This window comes from Guyanagaster necrorhizus, assembly GCF_019112545.1.
Source record: "Guyanagaster necrorhizus MCA 3950 unplaced genomic scaffold BT62scaffold_3, whole genome shotgun sequence".
Lineage (NCBI taxonomy): Eukaryota > Fungi > Basidiomycota > Agaricomycetes > Agaricales > Physalacriaceae > Guyanagaster > Guyanagaster necrorhizus.
Genome location: NW_025064882.1, coordinates 2,281,606 through 2,299,575, shown reverse-complemented (window position 1 = coordinate 2,299,575; position 17,970 = coordinate 2,281,606). Strand labels below are relative to the sequence as shown.

At 45.5% G+C, this 17,970-nt stretch overlaps 6 protein-coding genes across 6 annotated transcripts; 1 reads left to right on the top strand and 5 right to left on the bottom strand.

Moving 5' to 3' along the window:
- Positions 1-6,516: 6,516 nt before the first annotated feature.
- BT62DRAFT_927370 (uncharacterized protein) lies at positions 6,517-6,871 on the bottom strand (the record flags this gene model as incomplete). The annotated part of the gene is made up of 1 exon (XM_043185232.1): positions 6,517-6,871. The coding sequence occupies exon 1, from the start codon at positions 6,836-6,838 to the stop codon at positions 6,518-6,520; it is 321 nt and encodes a 106-aa protein (XP_043045142.1). The 5' UTR covers positions 6,839-6,871.
- A 567-nt stretch (positions 6,872-7,438) lies between these two features.
- BT62DRAFT_883001 (glycoside hydrolase family 28 protein) lies at positions 7,439-9,229 on the bottom strand (the record flags this gene model as incomplete). The annotated part of the gene is made up of 13 exons (XM_043182729.1): positions 7,439-7,529; positions 7,584-7,679; positions 7,727-7,800; positions 7,848-7,989; positions 8,041-8,094; positions 8,153-8,167; positions 8,221-8,266; positions 8,317-8,485; positions 8,536-8,644; positions 8,699-8,715; positions 8,769-8,870; positions 8,919-8,969; positions 9,029-9,229. The coding sequence occupies 13 exons, from the start codon at positions 9,227-9,229 to the stop codon at positions 7,439-7,441; spliced, it is 1,167 nt and encodes a 388-aa protein (XP_043045141.1).
- A 95-nt stretch (positions 9,230-9,324) lies between these two features.
- On the bottom strand, positions 9,325-9,711 carry BT62DRAFT_1000896 (uncharacterized protein; the record flags this gene model as incomplete). Its single annotated transcript, XM_043176685.1, has 2 exons — positions 9,325-9,522; positions 9,580-9,711. 2 exons carry the CDS (start codon positions 9,709-9,711, stop codon positions 9,325-9,327), a joined length of 330 nt encoding a protein of 109 aa, XP_043045140.1.
- A 1,186-nt stretch (positions 9,712-10,897) lies between these two features.
- On the bottom strand, positions 10,898-13,256 carry BT62DRAFT_438496 (hexokinase). Its single transcript, XM_043180889.1, has 14 exons — positions 13,064-13,256; positions 12,965-13,000; positions 12,827-12,911; positions 12,701-12,773; positions 12,420-12,643; positions 12,353-12,369; positions 12,194-12,305; positions 11,934-12,137; positions 11,785-11,883; positions 11,581-11,729; positions 11,314-11,530; positions 11,201-11,265; positions 11,093-11,151; positions 10,898-11,035 (listed from the first exon to the last, which is right to left on the bottom strand). Exons 1-14 carry the CDS (start codon positions 13,171-13,173, stop codon positions 10,989-10,991), a joined length of 1,497 nt encoding a protein of 498 aa, XP_043045139.1. The 5' UTR covers positions 13,174-13,256; the 3' UTR covers positions 10,898-10,988.
- A 24-nt stretch (positions 13,257-13,280) lies between these two features.
- On the top strand, positions 13,281-14,245 carry BT62DRAFT_927369 (uncharacterized protein). The gene has a single exon (XM_043185231.1). It carries the CDS (start codon positions 13,680-13,682, stop codon positions 13,890-13,892), a length of 213 nt encoding a protein of 70 aa, XP_043045138.1. The 5' UTR covers positions 13,281-13,679; the 3' UTR covers positions 13,893-14,245.
- A 45-nt stretch (positions 14,246-14,290) lies between these two features.
- BT62DRAFT_942682 (uncharacterized protein) lies at positions 14,291-17,919 on the bottom strand. Its single transcript, XM_043187842.1, has 10 exons — positions 17,313-17,919; positions 17,198-17,264; positions 16,839-17,144; positions 16,564-16,787; positions 16,165-16,514; positions 15,935-16,110; positions 15,673-15,884; positions 15,559-15,621; positions 15,323-15,509; positions 14,291-15,269 (listed from the first exon to the last, which is right to left on the bottom strand). The coding sequence occupies exons 1-10, from the start codon at positions 17,480-17,482 to the stop codon at positions 14,490-14,492; spliced, it is 2,535 nt and encodes an 844-aa protein (XP_043045137.1). The 5' UTR covers positions 17,483-17,919; the 3' UTR covers positions 14,291-14,489.
- Between the last annotated feature and the right edge of the window lie 51 nt (positions 17,920-17,970).

The window sequence follows — 17,970 nt, the reverse complement described above, 5'->3', positions numbered from 1 at the left end:
CATAACTGTGGGCTCAAAGAGTCTTTGGTTAGTCCAGAATGCTGCTTTCCACTTATCTCTCTCTTTAATCCTGACATTGTTATATCTCCATCGTACGTCGAGTTTAGAGTAATATTTCGCATTCCAGAGCTTATCCATTAGCTCCGAGATCAAAAGAAGGAGATATTGGTTCTTGATGATCATCTTGTTAAGCCACCAATAATCCTAGACTGGCCAGAGCTTCCCATCCTTCTTCTTGACAAAAAAGAAGGAGGATGCTATAGGGGATTTTGATAGTCGAATTCGACCACTTGCCAGGTTTTCATCAAGAAACTTGTCGAGCTCCTGCTGTTCAAGATTACTGAGTGGATAGGTCTTGCAGTCTAAGTTGGCATTTGCATTAGAGATAAGCTCAATGGCGTGATTCCATGGCTTCGATTCTGATAGCTCATCGAAGCTCTCTTTTTCGAATAGGTCTTTGAAATCCCATGCCCAGTCAGGCACCATTTCCTCAAATGTTTTCTCTCTTCGCTGCTCGCTGGCCTTGGTGGCCAGATTATTGGCATAGTGAATTGCTCGGATATGAATCTCCTGTTGGAGATCGATAGCAAGGATAGTTTCTCCATCCTCTATTTTCTCATCCCACCAGTCCTCCAGGTCTTCATCGAGTAGTTCAAAGAGGATTTTTCAGCATTAGCATCTGGCAAACATGATCTGACCAGTTTTTCAGTTGATCAGGGGATTGTAGCAGATTAGCCAGTCATGCCTAAGGAAGACTTCCTTAGAACCAAGGTCAGTGACAGCTAGGTCGATTCATTCTGAGTGGTCTCCGATTGTCAATCTGAGTTTGACAAACTCAGTAATTGAGCTGGCCTAATTTTTAGTTCTGTCAGCATTGTATACCAGGATAGGAGCTGCTGTGATACGTATTGGGAGTTTATGTTTTTGAATGAATGTTTGGTTTATCGAGCTCCCGATACAGCTGCTGTCAATCAGAGCTGTGATGGAATGAATGGTTCAAGATGTCAGTGTTTCAATTTATGCCTTAGTGAGTAGATCTTGCCTGGTGGTCTTAGATCGATGAATAAATTTTCGAGGTCCATGGAGTTTATCAAGCCACTCTAAGGCCTGGCATCACTCTGCCTTCCACATTCCTTCTATCAGTTCATCTATCACTTCCTCGGCCTGGGTTTTATAAACTCAATTTTTAAGTATGCTTTTGCTGTGGCTTCATTTTTAGTATCTTTGATCGCTCGCCAAGTCTATTCGGTCTCAAATGGTTTGAGCCAAGTGGTGAGACTCTCTGCCTTTGTTTAGCTGGTGAGCGTTTGAATTTCCTTTTGCAATTCTTTGGTGTATGGGATAGTGCTTAGTATATTTGAATACATTTTATAAATAAAAATAACTACAGAAGTATTATTAGTCTGACTAGTGGCTAAGATTTACACACCATTGAGTCTTTTGGCCAGTCCCATGGAATCGCTCACTGATTGACCCTGTCTTTTACCTCCTCGACTTTCATTTCTGCCCTAAGTTCCTTATCTTCCTTCTGCAGATCAGTGATCTGTGCTCTGATTTTCTTCTGGGTTCACTTCCTTTTTAGGCAGTCTTTGGCCATATAGCCCTTCTGTTCGCAATTGAAGCACTTCTCTTCTTTCTTCATCCAGTCAATGTCCATTGGTTTGCTAGTTCCAGTGTATGTGGTCCCAGTTCTGGTTTTCTGCATGCTGTATATGGTAGAAGCCAAGGAAGTCCCTGTTGGTTTCCTGGCAGTTGTCTCCAATGATTTGTTTGGGGTTGGCAGGGTCAATTTCTTGTTGTAGTCTTGTAGGGTCGATGATTCTGCTTTCTGCCTTTGCCACTCCTTATACATCTTGATGATTCGTTCCTTCTATACATCATACCCAATGAGTATGAATTCTCTGACTCTAATAGTGGAGATCATCATGAGGTATAAAGAGGGAACCCCTCATTTGAGGGCTTCGACCATATGGCCATTGTTGTCCATGTCTTCTCATATTCCTGCCAGCTTGGCAAGCTTTTCTAACTCATCAAAGTAGTCTGTTGTAGGCTTGTCCCCCATTCTGTACTCTTTGATCTTTTGCTTGTGTACTTCTTGTACCACCAGATCAATGAACTTGTTGTTTAGCATTTATTTGAACACTGGCCACGAGAGATACCGGTAGTGATTTTGTGTGGTGGATCAAAAGTTTGAGAAAATCAAAATCCACTATGTTTTTACCTTCTCTTCGAGATAAGAGGCAGTGAATGCTACTCTGTTCATGTCGGTTCCTAGGTATCCGATATACACCTCGAAGTATTGTTCGCAGTCGACAAAGAATCGGTCAATGTCATTGGACACCCTTTTAAAAGATCTTGGTTTTCATAAGAAGTCAGAGTGACATTAAAAGACAGCGCTATTGTGGGGCAGCACCTCTATCAGATTGGGCTACTCTTCAAAAGGGGGTCAGTGCCACTCCTGTGGAGCCATAGGGAAGGAATGTAGAGAATTGTCATCAGCCACAGGGCTTTCCTAAGAAAGTGTGTCTTTTTGTACAATGACTCCATCCCGTATTGTGAATCCAAGTCATACTGCTTCAGAATCGTCCCATATTAGTTCTTTGCCCATTCTGCTTCCTTCTGCTTGATCTGGTGGCAGCTGTGCTCCTAGGAGTCGGCTTCTCTTGCCGGTCCAGGGGTTCTGGAATCCTTCTAGCCATTGCACCAGTTAGTTTGATCGATTTTGGGTGCAGTTAAGCTGAAAAGCTGTACTTCGGATCAAAGAGTTAGTCTCAGCCCGGCTTTGGATTGATAGTGCTATATATACTGCCTGTTTCGGTGAGATGGGTGGGGTTTGTAGCATTGATTTCAGCATTTTCAGCTTGTTGCTGGGTTGGTATAGGGGTATTGGCACAAGTGGATCTTCTGGGTGCCACTGGCCATATTCTTTCTATGTGTATTCCATTGCGGCATACTATAAAATCTTTTTTTTTTTAGTATTTTCTGTATACCGATATTCAAGCCCTAAAGACATCACTTGCCAGCATGCATCTTGCCATAGAAAATTCCTTCTCTGATCATACAGCTCCTGGTACTCCTTGTTCCTTGCTCACTCTATCTCTTCCTTCAGGGCTTCTTTGTCTGTGTCTTCACCTTTCTCCTTGAAATATTATTCATATGTGTATGGCTCTTCACTGTCCTCATTGTCCTCCTCATTGCTCTCGTCTCTGCTGTCCCCTTCCTTGAGGAGGGAACTGATGGGTGGATCATAGATGGATGGCACCACTGGTTGTAGAGTCATTGAAGACCCCTGCACTAACTTGGGTGCTGAGTCCAGTGTTACTAGGACTGGCCCTTGTACTTGTCTGATGGATAGGAGGATTATCAAGCCAGCTGTATTATGTTCCTCTATGTGCTCTTGTCTCCTTCAGTTCTCAGCTATAGAGGCTGAAGTAATGCTGAAACTCGGGATTGAAAAACTGGTGGGTGATCCTGCTTCTCAGGAATCGCTGGAGAGCCCAGTCGGAGATGTGGATATTGTCTGGTACTCAGAGCCCATAGGCTCCGAGAACGGAGTTGGCATCTAAGGAAATAATGTCAGTCTGAGCAGAATACTAGGGGGTAGAGAGTCAGCCATCACCAGTCTGGCCTCATCTGATGACCTTGTTCCAGATAATGATGCTGGCAGGTCCTGTCTATGGGTCGGTGTCTGAATCGGGCTCTCTAAATGGGGATCCTGAGTCGGTGCAAAGTCCGTATCAGCCTAGAGAGGCTGATCTCATTCTTTCGCCTTCCTCCCTCCTCCTCTGCTCTTTCCCCTGTTGGTCATATTCTGCAGCTTCATACCGCTCCTGGACTTCATTTTATACATATTTGGCGAGCTCTTTTTGAGCTCACCTGTTCTCAGCCTGTCTGGCCTGGTTCTACTGCTGCTGCTGTACTACGTCATTATAGTTAAAAGAGACCATGAGGTCCCAATCTGGGAATACTCGCCATATGATCCTGTCTCAGGCAATTCTTCCCCTTGCACTAGCAGTCCCAACTTCTGGCTCACTTCTAACATGGAGATGTCGATGAGGATCTCTGACTGCAGAGATGGCAATTTTGACATTGGCATAGTCGGGGTGTATTGTTCTTCTATATGGGTCATTGATCTCCAGCCTGCTGACAGACTGGCTGGAGCCAGAGTTTGGCTCAGTGGGGATATAAAGAGAGTTGTGAGAGGAGTTGAGGCCTTCACAGGGTCTCAGAGTCATCCAAGCAGTATCAAGAGAGTCTCTAGCATGGTTTCCAATCCCTAAGGGGATCAGAGAGGGGGAATGCTCAGAGGCTGAGACTGTTGGAGTGATGTTGCTGGAGATCTCCTCAGACTCCTGAGTGACATTCGTCATCCATGGGTTCCAGAACCCTGTGAGAGCAGGATGGCAATTTCTGCTATCTCATTGAGGGGGGTACTAGGGTCCTTCTTCCTCATGAAGGCTCCCTGGATGTGAGTCGTTATTCTTGGTTTCTGATAGGGGTTGCTCTTGCAGCTGGAAAGACATTCTGATAGAGGCAGAAATGTCATGGAAAGGGAGGTCTGAGATTACATTTTATAGTATATGTTGAATCTGCTGAAACACCTGATAGTGCCTGACTATCCAAGCTGTTACTGATTGTCATCTGCGGCAGAGAGTAATGATGGCGAGGAGACCGAGCAGCATTCCAATGATAGAAGCGATAAGCTCAAAGAAGTCATGATTCAAGTTGGTGGTTGTTGCTGAGGGCATTTGGTTTCTTAGCACAATTAAGCTTGAGAAAGGGAAGGTGAAAGCTTCAAGCTAATTGTTAGACCCAAGCATCACATGAACCTAAACATGTGATAAACAGATGTCTCTTTGCACTTTGAGGGATCACCTGAGTCCACTGATTGTGTCTTTGGGTCAATGTGTCACAAGGCCATAGTAGTGGCTCAAGAGTAGAATGATATGTGTATAAACTTTAGCTCGAAGCTGGGGTATACCAGCAAGAGTGAGCTCCTTTAAATACTGTACATGGGGTCTAATAATACTTGGTACTATTGTAGAGTCTTTGTTGTTTTATGTTGTTGGCCCTTAGGCATCATTACCATATATAAAAGGGTGATTGTGTTCATCATGCGTCACTATGGGTTTCTTGGAGAATAGTGGTCTAGCCATTTGTGATGACTAAGTTTTATTCCCCATGGTGCTAAGCACTAGACTAGACACCCTGACTAAGTCGAAATAGAGGTTAAATAAAGGAAACAAGTTGAAAAAGAATGGAAAATCATAACAGAGATTGGGATGGTCCTTTTCCTGTGGCATGGAGAGTCACTGCATGAGTCTGAAGGTGGGAGATAATGTTGCTGGAAGTGAGCATCTGATACAGGCTTAGAAGAATAGGCATCCAGTTGTCTGTAGAAATTATGGAACAAATGATGATTCCTTTGAATTCCTGATCACTTAGAGCCATTGTATGAAGATCATTTACTGCCCATTGCTTTGTGCATAGGTCAGTAATGTGAGTGTTGATATCACTGTTCTCATCAAACTTTGCTGCATTCAGCAATGCTTCAGCCTCTGAGAGAGTCATATCAGTCTTTTTTGCATGCTCAGCAATGATAGAATCCCAGCATTCTTTTGCTGTTCCATCAGTCTTAACCCCTAGTCCAATAGAGTCAAGGACATTGAGGATAATGTGAGAATGGGTTAGCTGATCATGGAAAATCTATTCATCATAGGAAGGGGAGGAAGAGTAGATGGAGGTAGGATCTGGTGGTAATAGTGTAGTTGTAGGTGTGGTTGTGGTAGTACCAGAGGCAGTAAAGTGAGTAGTGGTGCCCTCAATGTATCCCCAAAGTCTTTTACCCTTCAGCAGTTCAGTAAGTTGAAGCTTCTAGGATGCATAATTCTTCTCATTAAAGTGGCTACTCATGTCAGGGAGGATTGTAACTCCTGACATCGACGACATCATAGGGGTGTGGTAGTGGTAGTGAGGATTGTAGCGTGGTAGTGGGTATTATGAGTGAAGTGGTAAGTTGAGTCGAAAATGCGCTGCGTATTCTTCTTGACTGAGTTATAGGCAATAAGGCCACATAACCTATTAACAGAAGAATACGAGTTAGGATCTCAGTCGGGCACAGCGTAGGTGAAACGACTGTATTGTAAAGATACTATACCAATTAACAGAAGAATATGAGTTAGGATCTACGAACGAATGTGAGAATATAGTAGTGAGCGCAGTAATGGTACACATACCTCAGTCGGGCACAGCATAGGTGAAACGACTGAGGTATCCGGATATCTATGGCCAGTCTATATAGGTGATCGGGTAAGGACAGGAGTAATGTATATATGATAAGTAAAAAGGAGACGATCGAAAGGTAAGATAAGGGTATAACGTACGGATATCCTCCAGCACTTTTACAGGCGCTGTTTGCGAATACGGTGATTTGCAGAAACAGGCACCAAACCCCTAGAACTAGCGATATGGTCCCTAATGAAGGAGGAATCACCGTAATATGTACTTTTTAATTTTGTTAAACGCGCTTACAATGCCAAGTCCAGGTATTTTTCAGTCCATAATAGACGAAAATATCCGTAGCATTTAGCGCACCGCCACGTTGTGGTTTGTCAAGATCAGAGGCAACGGTGGGGAGGTCTCCCAGTTCGTCGATAAGAAATAGAGATGTGACGGTGGTGCTGGCGTTCAAAATGATGGCTCCAAACGAAGCGATATAGAGAAAGTTAAGGACATGTGGATTTGCATTCTGCCTGAAATCCCCATTATTCACAACGTCGTTGATGACTGATAAACGGCCAGTAGCCACAGCAGCGAGCAAACTCGCCTGTTCAGGCATCAACGACTCTTCTACTCGGAAGTTCGATTAACATACAACGACGGCAGAACTTGAACAAGCCGCTTGCCACCCTGCCGATTGTATTCGACAAGGCATGTTAGTCTTGGCAATTATATAACCACATTCAGAGGGCGCTTACTTTAGTCGCAAACATAGACATACACAGAGGGAACATATAGATACACAGGTAATGTGCGAATCCAGAACTCAGAATGATGTGTCCCATCGCACAGCGCGCGCTTGACAGATTTTCACAGAAGGTGATCAATTCAGTTTCCTCCGCCAGGAGCCTAGAACTTGAAGTCAGTAACTGAGAACCAAAGATTCGGATATCGTCAAGGCAGGACGTAACAAGCATCATTCGACATTCAAAGTATCAAGTGATAGATTGATAACACAGCGCTTTACCTTCTATCACAAGACAAAGAGTAGACGCGGTCGTAAACATGAACGCTGAGCCGGACCACTCTGTGTTTGAGGAGTTTTCGCCATTCCGATGTCATGCGGTCTTTGGGGACAAATTTTGTTTTATGGACCATGGTTGCCGGATAACACAGCTTGAGTTTCATCAAGTACTGACGCTCATTGGTATCGCCTATCCTACGTTTCTGTGCAATCAGGAAAGAGGTCTACAGAATTCCCGCTCAAAACGATATTCTGACACTCGTACTTTGCAGTTCCTTTGCCGGCTCTGCGGTACAAGGTTAAACATAAAGGGAATCAAAAAAGTAAACAAGTAGCCTACTTCAAATTCAAGTCATTCACGTTGATATTGGAGCACCGATCATCAGGAGAGCATTCCAGAGATGCCACAGTGGCCCCAGATGATGTCCCAAAGACACTATGAAACAGTTAGTCCGAGCATGAGTATCTCATGTTAAAGCCTACTCATTGAACCAAACATCCTCGATGAAGGTATTGGACGGAAATTCAGAGCATTGACTTGAGCTGGTCTCATAACACTGTCATCGTTGTGAGCCTAATAGTCAATCACAAAGATTCCATTTACCTGGTCGATTACGATCGGGTTATCTACGTTGGACACTTCAAAGTTTGCAAAGGTGATGTTCTTGACAATCCCACTCCCAACATCAGACCCAGCCCATGCTTTTATACGAGCCCCGTTTTCTGCGTTAGACATAGATATGTCCCTAGAACAGTAACTTAGACAACGTCAAGAATAAAAGGAGAGGAAAACGGACGTCGCCGTTATGTTCTCTACGATATCAAAGATACCAGCGTATTGCCCAAGGGAACTATTGCGGCGTATGAGTTCTGCGATAATAGGGATCATAGAGTCGATCAATCTATTACCCTACAGATACTCCACTGCGTAGAATTTTACGTCAGCCTCGAGACCTATCCAAATAAGGGTGACCTACTGAGATCCATTGCAACTCAAATTAGACACCAAGACGTTGGTAGTATCTGAGCAAGAGCTGTATTAATCGCCCAGTGAATGCCATGCACCAACTCACTGGGCTTGAAAGAGACACAGTCGTCACCGTTAAGGATAGTAGAATCTCGAATAACAACGGTATCACTGCGGTAGATATCCCATCCATCTGTGTTCGCGATCGTATTTTTCGAAGTCGATACAGCAGTGATATTGATATTGCTGTATGTGACATTATTGCTTTCATAGACCTGACATGATGTCATCCAAATCGAAGCAATCGAATTGGAAGGATACTCACAAGATTGAACCACATTGGACTGTTGACCATATGTATATCTTCGACTAAAGCGTTCTTCGCTTGATAAACAGTCAAGATAATAGGACGGAGGAGACTCGAGTTCGACGCGCTAAAGTCGACCCTAAACATTGATTGCAATTCTATCTACTTAATGGTCACTTACAAGGCGTCGTACCATGCCTATTACACGAATGTCATCATAGGGAAACCTTTTGAGATATCGTTACACGTACCTGACCAGCCCCATCGAGGGTGCCACTTCCACTCAAAACGATATTCTCCCCACCAAGTAACCAAAATGTTATGGAATCCTGAAAGTCGAAAAAAAAAGCATTCTTTGAGGCATCATTAAGTATTCGAGGAGTGACATTACTGTAACTTACTCCAGTCCAGTACGAAATATCAGGTTGGAATCGAATGGTGCCCTCCAAGTTCTGCGATCGAAAGTGCTCAGATTCCTCGCAGTGGCTGCTCAAATTTCATTGACGCTCACAATATGTGTATTGGTCAAACCCGTCATGTTCATCCGCGTGGCAATGTTGAACTCTTCACCAACCGGGATGACAACGGTATCACATGAAGCTGCGGCGGCCAGGAACTGGGGGCCATCGTCGCCACCCGAGGGTGTCAGAGTACATCGCTGCCCGAAGGCAACCAAAAGGGTCAAAAGAAGGACATACAACAGTCGAAACATTGCTGGCGTCCCCACCTCCAATCATTCTGATTTATATGATCCACAGTGTACCGGTCCGCGATGAACGGTCCGGGGGTGGACTGAAGGTCACAATTCTATGTAGCACGCGTCGTGCTCGTTATATCTGCGGGCATAGAAGAACGACGAGAAGCAGCCTTGCGGTCGTTTCCAGGGCTGACTTCTAGATGGGGGTTGAATAAGTAATTTGGAGTGACCCGGGAAGAACAAGAGTTAAGAACAACGGAGGAATTTCGCAAAGTCGAATGATCATTGTCGCGAAGTAATTGGTCCAACTCATGATAGGAAAGAACAATCAACTCTCGCTACCTTTGTCCGTTAAAACAGCTTACCTGGCTAATCACAATTAGATCATCTACATCGAACACTTTAAAATCAAAGAAAGTGTTGTTCTTGACCATCCCAGTGCCGACGTCGGGTCCTGCCCAGGCTTTTGTTCGGACTCCATCAGAGGCATTGGTCATTTTTATATGACTAGAGATCGTACTGTGGTCCGTTGCAGTCTAAATTGGACACCAAGATATTCATGGAATCTACGGACTCCATCAGCGTCAGCGTCACAATGAAATAATGTAGGTCTATACTCGGCTTGAGGAACAGTCGTCCCCGTTGACGGTGACAGAGTCCTTGATGACAATCTGTATCGCTGCAGTAGACATCCCAACCATCGGTATTTTTAGCAAGATTGTCCGGTCTAGACTCTGCTGTAATGCTGATGTTGCTATAAGTAACATCACTGCTCTCATATATCTGCAAAAGACATTCATATGCGAGTCAAAAATTATTACAAGAGGCTCTTTCCAGATTAAACCAGATTGGACCATTGAGCATCTGGATGTCCTCTACGACAATGTTGTTTTTCTGGTAAACCGCCACCGTGGTAGGGCGGAGAAGGGTGTCATTTGAGGCACTACGATATCATGACACTTCGACAAGTCAACAGCTGATACGTCATACTCTCAATTTATCATACCAATCCTAGAAAACATAGAGTCAGTCACAAAAGCACAATGAAACGATCATACCTCGATCATACCTGACCTGCGCCATCTCAAGTCCCTCTACCATTCAGAATAGGATTTTCTCTTCAAGCAGCCCAAAGGTGACTGAACCTTGGAAGCCAAGTAGAATGAATTCTACACAATACGAATAAATGCATCACAAGGTCAATCAAGCGACTCTACTAACCCCAGTCCAATACGGAATATCAGGCTGGAAGCGGATGGTTCCTTTTAGATTCTAAACCGCGGCATCAGTGCCGTTAAAGTTTGTGTCATAAAACCAAAGTACGATAGCGGTATAAAGAATCCATGCATGTTCAGGCGCGTTGCAATATTCAACGTGGAATCACCACGGTATCACAGCTTTTAACCGCAGAGTAATTGAGACGCATCATTATCGCCGGAAACAACCAGAGTACAGGTGTCCTGTCCGAGAATAGTGTGAGTAACCAGTAGCACGAGCAGCGGCAAGAGAAGCATCGCTGTTGTTCGTAACGCCGAAGTTTTTCTAGAACTTCTAAGACCGGCCCGGTCCGGAGAATAAAAGGCCGTCCACATTTTGAGCACAAATATTTATGACCGAAGTTGGCTGTCGGGCGAAAAAGTTTGTGATATGCAAATGCAATCTATGCTCCTTCAAATAGGAAGAAACAAGAACAGAGTAAAGTACATAGAAAAGACATACATGGCTTCTTCTACTTGATTTTCTGTCAAAGTCCAAGTGTCTCAATGCCTTGCGCCTACACGTGATTGTACAGACCAACATCCTTTCTGAGCTTCGTCATGGCTACAAGGGAGAAAAATTGGTGAAATAGTCATATGAACAGCTACAACCGCAGCTCACCGGCAATGATGGCACTTCCTACACCACTTCCATCTTCAGCATGGTATGTGACAATGTTCCTGCATGGAATTAGTAGATCATCATGGAACGCAATCTCTTTATACGCACTTTCCCTTATCACCGAAGATGTCTTGTAAGCCTTCGTGGACTCGGTCGGCAAACCCAGGATATTTCTATGTAGTAGTCAGAACTGGTAAGACAAGAAATGCTAGAGCACTAACATTGTATAAGGAACCGTCAGCACCAACTGAACAGCCCTCATCTAGGTATCCCATCTTGCTTACAATGGCAGCGATACCGCAGGCACTCAAACGAGCTGCCCGTCGCCCAATGAGCTTCGCAAGGGCCCGGAAGAACTGGCGTTCTGCAAGAGTCGTCTCGACGGCAAAAAAGTGTGTAAAGATCCCAATGATCATCAACAGCTCATCAGTTGGGTCGCTGAAATTTCCAAAACAATTAAACAGGTTCACACAACTGATAGCCCTCACCTTTCCATCAGTGACAAGAACGCGGTCTCAAACACATAAGGTATTTCGAGCTTGTATGTCTCTTGGCCAAGGAAAAGGACACCCTCGTCAATCAGCTCACAAATAACCAATCGTAGGATTTCTCCAAGATACCGTCCAGAAATCAGTTTCTGTTCAGGCGCAGCTTAGTAACATCGTTTGCTTATAATGGTAAATGTGGCCTACCTCAAAAGCCTGTTCGCCCGGCTTGTTGGATGTCTCGTCGACAATGATGTCATATTTTGTACGAGGTAAATGCTCGTGCTCAAATGAGTCAAACGCACCCTGTAGCAAGGTAAGTGGACTAGCTTAAGACAAAGAGCAGACGCACTTACCCATTCACAATTGATTGCCATTTCGGCATCCTCATCGATTCCCAAAGACTTTATCTTCTCGATGTCACCAACCTTCTCCATGTAAGCCGCATTACATCCCGTTCCAAAGATGACAGCAATCTTCGTCCTTGGGTTGACATAGTGTGAGGCGATGAGGGTTCCGGTCGTATCATTGATGAGAGCGGTCAAGGCAATGGGCAATTTCTTTCGACAGATCGAATGTCAGCATAGTGAACAATACGTAACTGAGGAGGACGTGCATATTTAGCAAGGGATTGGCGGAACATCTCGGCCACATCACGACCCTCAGTATTGGGAGCGCCGAAGCCTTTGGTCCAGCGAATGAGAACACCATGATCAATCCTCTCTTGACTAGGCGCTCCTTAGATATTGCTCCCGTTTCGTAGCATAAATCTCACCTGCAGGGATACGAGAACTGCGAACAGGTGTTATTGAAAGGGGTATAACAATAAATAGCGTACTCACTGTGAAGCCCAGAGGCAATGTCTCGCCTGGTCTGAGCGACAATTCCCCATTGTCATCGGCAAGATTTGTGTCCACGAACGTCTTCAAACATTCCGCACAGAAATCGAAAAGTTTCTGGCCGTCATCTTGCTTCTGCTCCTCGGTAAGACGATACTTGGCTTGGGTAATTTCGAATTTCCCTTCACCCTGGAGATTCACGAGACAAACACGAAGATTAGTACCGCCTGGTAAATAAAGCGTGTGAGGACGGAGAGGAAAAGTGTTATTATGTGGATGTTCACCGAGGTCGACAGCGAGGAAATCGCCGATTTCTGTGCCAGTTGGCCATCCAAAGACATAGGTCGGAATCATAGGCTGTATCTGTCAAGGCAAATCCATTAATATGAAGCAGAAGCACTCACAACGACCTGTTGTGGCTTTTGTAGACCCAGTTCGAGCGTATCCTTAAATGCCTCTACGACCATGCGCATGCGTTGTGGCGTTAGTGTAAACCTATTATCGTTCATCTGTCAATGACCACGACAGCACAGGAGAATGTTACTTACAGACTATCATACTTCCGTAAATGGTCTGCCATAGTCCTAAGATATTGGACCGCTAATAATTGGCATAGATTTGAGGCAACGAGACAGAAGAATACGCACTTTTTGGTAGCATGAGGCAGATCCTCCTCCTCGTGCGTTCGAGTATGGATCGTCATCGTCTGACCCGACGGCAGCGTAATGCTACCACTCCCGCGGCGAGATAGGACCATGGTGGAAGATATCAAGAGAAGATGGTGGTAGTATGAAGCGGAGTGAAAGTGAGTCTGATAGTCCCCTGTCGCGTGACGTGATGCGTGACTTGCTCCACTCTCAGGGCCGCTGGCAGTCTATCCTCCTCCTCCCATTGCACCTATCCCCACTTTTACCATGGATAAATATGTCTTTTTCTGTGAAGATATCAGCTATGTGGAGTCAAATATCGGAGCCTTCATTCGTTCCTCTTTACATCAGAAAGTTGTCGCGAGCCTCAATCTTTACCGTCTGGATTCATTGCTCTTTCCCTCTATGACTTCCCTTTTCCCCCGACTTTCCCCTACTCGAGGGCATTTCATGTGTACTCTGCTACAATTATTGGAGAATCTTGGGGAATGTTTCCCCCTGGTGCCGTTTCGGATGTGGCACGGCCAAGACTGCACATCATCTCTTCGTGTCTTGCCCGAAGTTTGCAGCCCTTCGTGAATGCTACTCTGCCCATGTGCATGACTGCCTGAACAAAATGTCTAATACTGATGAACTCTGCTCCATCTCCTTGTATCGTCTCCACTACCTCGCCGATAATTTATTCTCAGACAATGCCGTCGTATGGCCTCTGGGTCAGTCTCATTACTACGTCGGCCTGGTCCCCCAACTATACGCATTTGTTCCCGCTCACGCTTCTTGGTCTCCGGCACTGCGAGAACTGTTCCTGTGTAAACTGGCTCAGTCCTGACATACCTTTGCGATTCAACTCACAGGACGCATTTGGGGTTATGTGCAATGACTCGCTGCTTCTAATGACGGCTCTAGTGTCTCTCATCATACTCCCTCCCTTCCTCTTCTGCTCCATTTACAGTATCTTCAATCCCAAATGCCTGTTTAAATTCTATTCCCTATGTAATATCTTATATACCTGATGCTTACTCCCATGCCTACATCTATGCTTTCCCATCCTTGTCTACACTTACCACCTTCTTCTCATACTTCTTCCTTTTCTCTTACTCTACTTTGAGTTGACAAGTTAGTGTATACTTACCTAGCTGAGTTACTTATGTAACGTAGTTAGCCAATCGCAGCACTTTCCACTTTCCGCTGCAGCAAACTCATGGCATTTCACGATTCGAACAGATGGGCGCATACGACACTCAATCGATAATATCGCTAGGCTTCCTTCCGTATTTACATTACTAGTGCACAACATAACGTATTTAATACAAGCTTCGTAGGCTGACAGACGAAAGAGAATTATAAGTGAATGTCCTGGTGTAACATATGTGTAGAAAATTAAGCCCACTAGCAGACAATAACTGACAAACCGTACCACCCGGAATCACATCGTAGAATGATGCCGCTGCAGAATATCCCATAGACGCTGTGTACCAGCATCATACGTCCCATAAAACTCCGAAGGAGTAACCATATAATCCTGCGGTCCAAAAGCATTATCAACGCTGCTATTGCTGTTGGGCATACTGCTGTATCCATTGTATGAGCCCATATTATAATCTGGGACGAAGGGTTCGATCCCAAAGGGCTCGCCACCCAACATCCCCGAAACAGCAAGAGATCCCAAGTTGTTGCTGTTGTGGCTATGGGCGCTCGACATGTGGTAATTCTGAACGGGGAACCACTGGGACTGAGGATGAGATACCTCGGCTAAAATCGGCGACGCGCTATTTTGATAAGACCCAGATTCAGATGAGCCCTCCTCAGACTGAGTTGCGGGAGGTGTCTCGATGTCCGCTTCCATTTCAATCTTGGTCTCCTGCTTTGCTTGCTTTGAGGCACGTTTCGCGGACCTCTTCTCCAACAAGGGGTCTAGTTGTCTATGCGAAAGATTCGACAAGATGCCTCCTATTTTTGTGGCGGAGCTCCATGACTTTCCGATCTCGTTTAGATAATCTACGCACAGATCGGCTTGGGAGCTAAATCGTTCAAGGTCCTTCTTGGCGACGCGAAGACCGGAGGCGGCCTTCCCAGCGAGTAGCAAATAGACGGTTCCAGCAGAAAAGAGCACTTGTACAAGCGTCATTGGAACGTATCGTAGGGTATATAGGGATCGCCAGACAAGAAGAAGCTCCATGACGTTTTCCGACGCCCGTTTGCACATCTACGATAGATCTATATCAGGGAGGGGATCATTGAAGCGTCAAAGTGATAGACCTTGACATGATCGATGTCTCCATCCGAGCCACGTTTTCGACGATGAAAAAATGGGCGGTGTAATAGGATGAATATCCACCAAAAGGCTAGGTGAAGCATTAGACGATGCGGAGTAGCAGATGACTTGTTGCTGATAGTTATATCCACTTCTGGCGAGAGTCGACTCTTCCATTCGTGAAGTTGCAGACTAGTAGCACAGGTAAGTCGGAAAAGGAGGATCAGTAGTAAAAACCCACTCAATTTTGCTAATAATCTCGTCACTTATCTCCTGCCGAGTCACAGCAATATTCAAACCGCTTCTGAAGCACTATTAGTTGTACTCTTTCAAGACGGGAATATAAGACACGTACATGACGTCCATAACTTGTCTCGCTATCATCATCAGCTCACAAGTCGCAGCAAGGGTTCTCGATAGGAAGTTTGGCTGAGGGGGGATATTGGCAGGGGGGTAATGCCATGGAGTCTCATCGAATTCGCTGTCGACGAAGGGAACCGGGACATGCCGTTCCGCAGGTAGAGGAACGCAAAAGTCCCGCCCGACGTAAACCGACCAACAGACGTCCTATGCGAAAGATTGTAAAATAGAAATTAGTACTTGATGAATTAGCTGACTTCGGTGAATGTAGTCCAATACGCCCAGTTTCGGTCCATCATATCATCGTTGGATATAAGCCCGGCCTCTACCCATTGCGAACTATCAAAGCTGAGGCCCACTGCAATTTTCATGATGAGTAAAGTTTCGGCCGTAAGAGATAATCTCGTAAGTACATGCTTGACCGATACGCGCACTGAGACCTGGTAACCCTGATGAGAAAGGTGCAAGTAGAAATCGGCATGCTTACCAAAGTACATGTAGCCGATAGTTTGGTCGCCGTTGGTCGAATGAAAGCTCGATAATATAGAAAGGGCTTGTACCACACTAATGTTCGGTTTTTGGCATTCATCTTCCCACCGGCGCTTGGCCTCGTCGGCAAAGTACTTACGTGATTTGAAGTCACGTATCCGAGGATCATCCGAAAAGGCCGTCGCTAGGGCCACAAGGGCGTTATGAAGCATGGGAGAATAATGGACGGTCCTCGGAGGCGTCTGGTGTCGGGGTACGCTCAGAGCTCTATGCATATCTCGAAGAAACAGAGCTGGAACAATGCGAAAACACCACGGTGTAAAAAATTTGAAGAGAAGATCGAGAACTCTTTGAGAGGATATTAATACCCTAAGAGTGTGATGCATGGGCAGCTCACCTGTCATGTTCCTTCCTGTCCAGAGGCACGGCGGAAGGGAGATAACGAGACCAGTCGAAATCTGGGTCATAATGACTTCCATCGCCATCCGTTATTTGAAGAACATGGCTCTTTTTGAGATCGTCAATGTCGGGAAGTCTGGAGGTTGCCCTAGATTTCGCAGGAGTTTGGTCAAGGCGGAACGGTGCTGCAATACCATAGAAAACAAGCTGGCTGTCCTCCAACTGTATGTGCCATCAGCAGATACCTTGGGAAAACGACGGTCGGCGACGTACCTTCAGATTCCGGGTGGGCACGCATATCTCCAGTGTAATATCCTCTCCCTCGACCTGATTAGCGTCAGAGCCATCGTCATGCAGCGGTGGTATTTCATTCTCCAAAATTGCATTTCCAGCATCCGGCGGTCGGAATTGGAGATAGGACATGCTCTCCTCCGACACCCCTCCATGCTCTCTGCGGCACTTCTCCAACAACGACTCGAGTAGATCTGCATAGGCTTTGAGTGCATCTGCGCGCTTTCTCAGTGCTTCGTAGTGGGCCTCCGTCCTTGGCCTTCTTGCACTTTCGCCTGTCCATGAGCACTGTGCAATCGGTTAACGGAGGCTACGGTGATTCCTAACGGAGAGTAACGGACCTCATCATTGCGTCCGGAGGTCTGACAAAAGCCGCAAACAGGCTTTACCTCGTCGCACTTGACTCTCCTAACATGACGTTAGATAACTAAATGCCAGGAAGGTAATGTCACCCACTTGGCTCTGCATACATTGCATGCATGGGAAGCATATGTTCCCCGACCACGTGATGTCCCTGTACCAGACGATCTTTTCGACGACGACGACGCCCTTGTCATCAAGTAATACAACTTTTTTCGTGCAGTATGGAAATGAAAAGGGCTCAACAGATACAAATGAAGATACATGGGTAGGGATTTTCCGGCTGTGCTCCGATGTCAAATGCCACCGATAAGACGGAGGCCGATAGTGAGCAGATAAGCGCCTGCAGACCGCGACAATGAATGGTGCACTCAAGCTTGCGATTTGTGGGGCCCAATCCGGATATTTTGTCCAAAAATTAGTACTGCAGTCCAACTGAATAGAAAAACTAACAATTAGGATTTAGGAAACTCTAGCTTGATACTTGGACGGCACGATACGCAAGAGGTATTATAACGTCTTGTTTGCAATATCAAAGTCCACGTTATTCTTTACCATGAATTAGAGCAGTTTTCATAAAAGCATCTCAGACGCCAACATCTGTTCCGCCTGAGGTCCCCACAAAAACCACAATTGCAAGCAGGAGGATCAACGGGTTTTGGCTTGCAAAATGAACGGGCGATGATATGTACGGCAGTGGCAGGGTCAGGCAGCGCAATCATATGGAAAGGCACCAAACACACTGCACATTTTG

Excerpts from the sequence above, each read along its gene's own strand:
- BT62DRAFT_438496 (XM_043180889.1), bottom strand. The coding sequence starts at position 13,173 with ATGGTCCTATCTCGCCGCGGGAGTGGTAGCATTACGCTGCCGTCGGGT. Across the intron at positions 11,531-11,580 it reads TTCTTGTCACTGATGGAAAG|CGACCCAACTGATGAGCTGT; the intron begins GTGAGGGCTATC and ends TGGAAATTTCAG. Across the intron at positions 11,266-11,313 it reads CTGACGGTTCCTTATACAAT|AAATATCCTGGGTTTGCCGA; the intron begins GTTAGTGCTCTA and ends ACTACTACATAG.
- BT62DRAFT_927369 (XM_043185231.1), top strand. The coding sequence starts at position 13,680 with ATGTCTAATACTGATGAACTCTGCTCCATCTCCTTGTATCGTCTCCAC.
- BT62DRAFT_942682 (XM_043187842.1), bottom strand. The coding sequence starts at position 17,482 with ATGTATCTTCATTTGTATCTGTTGAGCCCTTTTCATTTCCATACTGCA. Across the intron at positions 17,265-17,312 it reads TGCAATGTATGCAGAGCCAA|GAGAGTCAAGTGCGACGAGG; the intron begins GTGGGTGACATT and ends ACGTCATGTTAG. Across the intron at positions 15,885-15,934 it reads ATTGGACTACATTCACCGAA|GACGTCTGTTGGTCGGTTTA; the intron begins GTCAGCTAATTC and ends TCTTTCGCATAG.